This window comes from Cinclus cinclus, chromosome 11, assembly GCF_963662255.1.
Source record: "Cinclus cinclus chromosome 11, bCinCin1.1, whole genome shotgun sequence".
In the NCBI taxonomy this organism is placed as follows: domain Eukaryota; kingdom Metazoa; phylum Chordata; class Aves; order Passeriformes; family Cinclidae; genus Cinclus; species Cinclus cinclus.
In genome coordinates this window covers 11,899,123-11,906,184 of record NC_085056.1, presented here as the reverse complement: position 1 = coordinate 11,906,184, position 7,062 = coordinate 11,899,123, and the positions used below count along the sequence as shown (strand labels likewise).

At 43.9% G+C, this 7,062-nt stretch overlaps 1 protein-coding gene across 1 annotated transcript in view; it reads right to left on the bottom strand.

Annotated features, from left to right (window-relative positions):
- Positions 1–3,193: 3,193 nt before the first annotated feature.
- The window catches only part of SALL1 (spalt like transcription factor 1), a 13,479-nt gene continuing 9,610 nt past the window's right edge, over positions 3,194–7,062 (bottom strand). Inside the window, exons 2-3 of the mRNA XM_062499859.1 lie at positions 4,680–7,062; positions 3,194–3,634 (exon numbers count right to left, since the gene is read on the bottom strand). The exon at positions 4,680–7,062 is cut by the window's right edge and continues 1,027 nt beyond it. Of these exons, the coding sequence (XP_062355843.1) occupies positions 3,194–3,634; positions 4,680–7,062 (2,824 nt within the window). The remainder of the gene's footprint in view (positions 3,635–4,679) is intronic.

Here is a 7,062-nt window from a genome sequence, read left to right as displayed (position 1 = left end):
CGGGGACAGCGACCCGGCACCTCCCGCTCAGCGAGCGGCACAGCCCGGGCACCCATGGCTCGCCCCGGGCATCCACCCCTCAGCCCGGGTATCCACCCCTCATCCCGGCACAGCCCGGGCATCCACCCCTCATCCCGGCACAGCCCGGGCATCCACCCCTCATCCCGGGCATCCACCCCTCAGCCCTGCACAGAGGGATGCTGGATGCCCGGCACAGAGCGGGCCGCTCCTCCCTCCAGCACCCACGTCCGCCGACGGCAGTGAGGGCAGCGCGGAGCGAAGCAGCAGCACGGCGGAGCAGCGCCCAGGGCTCGGGGACAGGAAGGGTGTCCCGGGGAGCCTTGCCGGCAGCAGCCGCCGGCACCGCAGGGAAACGCTCGGGAAGGGCTGGGGGACAAAAGAGTCTGTCAGCCCCGGCGGGGCGCGGCCGGGCTGGGGGAGCGCATCCCCTCGGGCAGCGGCTCCTCCTTGGTGCCGGCCGCGCCCGGGCTGCGCCGCGGGGCAGGGTCCGCTCACGGAGCGGGCCGAGGGAAGGCCCCAAGGTACGAGAAGGAAAATCGCTCGGTTTCTGTTTGATTGTTTTTCAGGTTTTTTGTTTGCTTTGTTTTTGTTTGTTTTTTTTTTGTTTGTTTTTTTTTGTTTTTTTTTTTTTTATCCCCCGAAGATGCCAAGCGAGTACGTTACCCAGCTGCAGGAGCGCCGGGGCGCCCGGGAAGGTTCGCGAGTGCGGGGCCCGCCTGGCCCGGGCGCGGCTTCCCTCGGAGCCTAAAGACTCCACTTTCCCATGGGAAGGGGCTCCGAGGGCTGAAGTTAAAGGCACTAATGAATCTCAAGCCGCGGAGAGGAAACCCCCTCCGGGTGCTGTGGGCTGCTAACCTTCCCTGGCAACTTTTCTGTTGCACAAATCTCGACTCAGTTTAAAAGGAGAGTTAGCTAGTATTTCATTGATAAAATCATCAAAATCCTTTTAATTTACCTTTTTCTGAGACCGAAAGGTGACTTAAAATTCTTAAATATTCACATTGACAAGCCAGCTGGCTCTAGCGTACAACTTACATGTTAACAAAAATGCATATCATGTACCAGGTGAATCATCACATTCGAACAGGAAAAGTCCTAAAGACATGAAGTCCAAGAGGTATCCAGACTACAGCATTAATACCCACGATTCATAATCACAGGAAGGGGAAAAGTCCTCAAGAAAAGTATTTCTCACCCCAGCTCTTCAGTTGGAAATCCTCTCTAATGCCCAATTTACAACTCAGGCTATGGGAAGAGCTAAGTGATCGCTTCTTGTTTAAAAAGGTGGGCCACTCCCCCCACAGTGATCCTGAAAAATAATCCAGTAACACAAAACACCTGAATTTTGGAATTGTTAAAAAAAATATGTATATCTATATAGTCACATTGACACAAAATTGGCTATGCCTGTTGGTGGTTTTGAAGGCGTAATTTGAAGCCAATCTGCTTTATTTTTCATAAATAGTAATGTAAGGAGATGAAACTTTACTGGGAAAAAATATTGGACTGAATTATGTGTGACAAACTCCTATTGAGGTTAATGGTCATGGCAGGTGTTTAAGTGAAGCCAAATCACGTGCAAGGCCAAAACAATTAGGTTTGTTTGGTATGTTTTTTTACAATCAAGTTATAAACCCCACATATAATATGGAGGATTGCAAGTGGACATCTTAACACAGGTATAGCAGCGTAAGCATGCCACAAACATACAATCTCATAAAATAAAATTAATATCAAATATAAAGCATTTGAACCAAATCAAGCCTTAAATGTAATAATTTCCTTCAAAGGAAACTTACCTAGGCTCAATAAGGTCTTTGCTAGCAGCATTTTTTTTAATAAACAAATTAAAAATGCCAAAATATCTACAATTTTATGAGAAGGAGGAGTTGGATAGTCGAGGAGAAATTTCTCACTATTAGGGGGTATGAAAAATATACTAGCAATTAATATGCAATACATATATGTATACCCATACTTACAGATATAAACACTCACATACAACCTGGACAGTTCATGTTAACCAAGGGAAAGGCTAAGTAATACAAAGTGATTACTAAATACATGTACACCTTAAAAACACAGAGACAGCGAATTTTTTATCTGTTGCAAAAATGTATTTGATTACTCGAGTAAAATTACAGTATCTCTGCTGTTAGTAAGTATTAAATGTTAAAGAAACTGGACCTCTTTTCCTTTCAACTTTCCGAGAAAGTGCATGTAACAGTCCAAGGTTCCCCCTGTCCCCCCCAATGCCTAATACAAAATAAACAAACACTATACTTGTTCCCTTGGTCAAGGAGTAGGGCTTGGTCTTGTAAGGAACATATGTACATTTCAATGAAAGTGATGTCTTATTGTATATACAGGAGCATCTACAGTTGTCCACGGAAGTTGTTCAAGATGCCATACTTAGCAGCATTGTGAAAGTCCAGCACATTTTCTATAATGAATATACCTACAAGGCAAAATGTTACGTCTCAGTTTCAACTACCAAAACAACACTTCAGTATCTTCTCTAATAATCCGCGTGCTTATTACTGTACAGAAATGTATTAACATTTAAGACGACTCAAGTAAAAAGCACAATACAAATAACAGTTCAAAACGGAAAATGTTAAACCTATAAAAATTAAAGCAGTTTTAATTTTATAATAAAAATCAAAAACTGAGCTGTGTAAAGGACCCACACCGTTCAGTCTATATTCTCTCAGTCCTTTTCTTAATTCTGTCTGGAAAAATTAGACAATGTGTTTGCTGATAAAGTTTCCAGCAGGATCAAAGTGTACATTTATATACAGAATTTTATTAGAGATCTAATGCATCACTGAGGCATCGCATCAATACCAGAGTTCGTGTTAAACTGGATATAGAAAATAAGTTAATGCCAGAATAAGATCACCTAGCAGAACAGACTTGCAACTGCCATAAATGTTACAGCAAGTTTACAGCACTCTAGTCGATTAGTATTTAGTTCAAAATACGGGAGACCAAAGTTAATGCTTGCATTTGTTTGCAAAGCAAGGTTATATCACTAATAAATAAGCTCTCTTAGAACTCTAGTAGTAGAACATGGTACAAAACAAAGTCATTGCAATTGTAGCCTGCAGCTTGAAAAAAAGCAACCCTAGGTTGCACTATTTGCAGGAATGTTATTTACGAAGGTTTTTTTCTAATTTGTTACAATTTCTTTGTTGTCTTCCACGAAACGTGTAAAACGGAAGTTAGTCCCATTTTCATTGCTTGCCATTTTCTCCAGACCAGCTAGAGGTGCATTGGGTTCTGAATTCTGGAGCTTCTCCAGGCTTCCTGTCAAGCCACTGATGGGAGAGCTGCCACCGTTGCCCAGGCCCCCCGGTGCTGGAGGGATGCCCCCATTCTGGATGACGGAGATCTCGTTGGTCTTCATGGCCAAGCCATTGGAGAGTGCAGCTGCATACTGGTTCCAGAAGCTGGATGGGTCTCCATTCCCTGACCGCACAGCCAAATCCTTCTGAAACATTTCTGGGAACTTTACAGGATTGCCTCCTAGAAATGTCATGGGGCCATCTACAGAAAGTCGTCTGCCTCGTCTTGCAGGAGTACTGTTCCACATGTGAGTGCCCATGTGAACCTGGAAATAAAGAAAGGAAGAAACAAACAAACAAAAAATAGAGGTTGACAGGAATTTCAAACTTATTTTGATCACAGAGAAGGCAGGAGTCCATGAACGTGTCCAGTCTTATTACATGATGAATGGCATTAAAGATAGATGACAGAAGGCTCAGTTTCCCACCTGAATAGCACTCTGCTTCTGGGTTAGCCCATCACCATTACCCAGCATAACCTGTTCTTCTGCTGGACAATGCATTGCTTCTTACTCTTCTTTTTATTACATATATTTAGTTTATAATGACTTTGCATTATTCTGTCAATTGCAGATAGCTGCTTTCAGGGCTAGAATTGTTATGTCCACTTTCATTGCAATGGTAAGTGTTGCATTTGACACCCTTTACCCTATAAACGTCCTTTTCAGGCAGGCAGAAAGTATCCTTTACTGATTGCTCATCAGAGAGCATCATGTATAGACAGAATGGCCTGAAAGTAATTATTCATCTCACATTACTGGCAGCAACCTCTAGAGAAATACTCTGTCAACAGAAAAATGTACACAGTAAAGTGCTCAACTGGTGCTCTAAAACTTAAGTATATTTGCTTTTTCAAACACATATCAGTAGGAAATGTTAGTTATATAATCAATTAAAGTAATGCCCATTATTTCCAGAATTACGTTAACAGATTTTTTAAACACTCATCTTACATGATAGTTATGAAAAACATCACATTCAAGAGCCTTTCACTTCTTGAAGAGGTGTGTGAGTTACAAAATGCATTTCTCTGTTAATTAATACTCCTTACCATCATTTGGCCATTCTGTTTCACACTCTGCAAAGACAGGTTTGCTGGTAGATGAATTTTAATTAAGTCAAAACAGCACATGCCTCAGACCTGCTGCCAACACGAGCACTCAACAAGAGATCATCTAGGTCTACCAGAGCTGACTATATACAGTCACACCACAAACACACAAAGGTGCCATGGTTGCAATATTAACAGATGTCAAAAATCAAAAACCTCCAGCAAGGAGAAAATGAAAGAACAGTAAGAGGAAAAAGTACCTTCAGATTGCCTTTTGTTGTGAATGCTCTTCCACATATAGTGCAGGCAAAAGGTTTCTCACCAGTGTGCGTCCTTTCATGGATCTGCAGAGCACTGGAAGAAGAAAATGTTTTCCCACACGTGTTGCAGTAGTGCTGTTTTGGAGTTCTTCTGGGGAGAGCAGGGAGCAGCACAGGGGACGTGGCAGAGGACAGTGGCCCCGAAGCAACTAGACCAGAAGGTGCTTCTTTGCTGTCCTGAGGAGAGCCGTGCACCAAGCCGTTAACCTCGGTCTTTATGAGCGATGACAGTGTATTAGTGGGCATCACCGAAGAGTTCTGATTGGGGCCAATACTGGAGTTGGGCTCAAAAAGCTGTGATGGTAGATCTCGCATTTGATGTGTCAACATATGCTGCTTCAAATTACCCTTTGTGGAAAAGCCACGATTGCAAACTGTGCAAATAAATGGTCTCTCTTTGGTATGACTTCTGTAATGAATGTCCAAGGCACTCTGACAAGCAAATGTTTTGCCACAAATGTCACATGCAGTGTTCTTAAATTTACCTCTATCTCTGAAAGGAAAGAGCATACTCAGGGACTCTTCTTTAATCATTTTATCAGTGTTACTAGACGTCAAGTCCAAAGCACCACTGTTAGCCGGAGTTGGAGACAAACCATTGGCAAACTCACTTGGTAAAGCTCTTAATGGTTTCTCTTCAATACTTGGTGACTTGTGGTAATCATTAGTGCTGTTGGATGGGGACAAGGCCTGCATGGAAGAGGTAGACTCTGAGACAGCAGGGCTTCCAGCACTTTGGCTTTCCATATCACCACCGACAGATGACGAATCATTAGTTAAAACATCCCCTTCCACTGACCCATTTTCTACTGACTTTAGGCTTGCCTGAAGTTGTTCAGCAAGGCCAGCATTGATCATCTTCATCTGATTTTCCAAAGCAGCAATACTTGACATTTCCAGGGGCAGAGGGGAAGAAGACAAGCTGTCTTGTGACGCATCCACAGATTTAGGTGTATCTGGCACGCTGCTGTCAGGACAGTCTTCCATATTCTCATCTGAGAAGTTGTCTATATCGTCAAAATTCTTATCATCAAAAGATCCCGTATCTGATTCCATTGACTCAGGATAGTTTTCTGTCACAGGGGTGTTGGGGATCTGCCCTCCCATGTGCATTCGGATATGCTGCTGTAGCACAACAGCATTAGTGAATTTTTTCTGGCAGATCGGGCAAGAATGTTGCACTCTCAGCGGGGGCATGGCACGATGGACACTGTAGTGAGTCTTTAAGTTGCCCTTAGTAGTGAAAGCACGACCACAGATTTTACATTTGAATGGCCTCTCTCCAGTATGAGTGCGATAATGCATTTTCAGTGCACTCTGGCAACTAAGAACTCGATGGCAAATGATGCACTCGTTAGGATCAGTTGCCTTTTTGTCGATGTTTTCTACAAGCTGCTGCAATTTTGATGTTTCGGATGCTGGCGTTGAATCCAATAGCCCCCCAAATGGAAACTTTGCCTTAAACTGCTCTGACATAAGAGGCATCAGTGGACTTGTAAATGTGGCGGCACCGCTGGAGCCCGAGTCTGCTGCCGGGGAGCTCACAGAGCTGCTCATGTTAGTGATGGTACTTGTGTTTTGAGAGTTTTCTTCTGTTTTGCTATTTGAGGTAGGCAACACACCAGCCTCTACCTCTTCAGAAAGTCCATTGGAAATTTTTGATGTGGGATCAGCTGCTCCCGAGTCACTCTTGACAGAGCAGGGAGGGCTAGCAGAAGGATGGCTAATGGGAATCGGCTGAGGGTCCTCAGTTTTGATGAATGGGGTCAAGCTTGGAATTGTTGGTGGGAGTGGCAGGCCAACAGAAGTTGTTAGGGTGGAGAGGACTGGCTTGCTGTCCAGCCAGCTCGTGACAGGTTTCTCTGGTGGTATAGACATCCCATAAGGAATACCCGTGCTTGTAGGAATATTGTCCAAGTGCTCTGGCACTGGGTATGGATTCATTTGAATATGAGGGTATTTTTCTTTGTGACGCTGAAAGTGGACTTTTAAGTTTCCCTTTGTGGAGAACCTGTTTCCACATATGTTGCATTTAAATGGCCTCTCGCCGGTGTGAGAACGCAAATGAATCTGCAAGGCACTGTCACTCCCAAACACTTTAGCACAGAACCTGCATTTATGCTTAAAAAATGCCTCATCTGAATTGCTTTTTGCTTCAAATGCTGTTACGTTTGGTGGCTTGCTTTTTCTTTGCTGTGCCAAGGCAGTCAAGGAGTTTAAATCCTCTGCAGGTGTTGCAATATTGGACAAGGGACTGGAGAAAACAGAGTTACTAGGGGTGGGCTGAGGTAGAAGTGGATTAGATGCAGGACTTAATAAACTG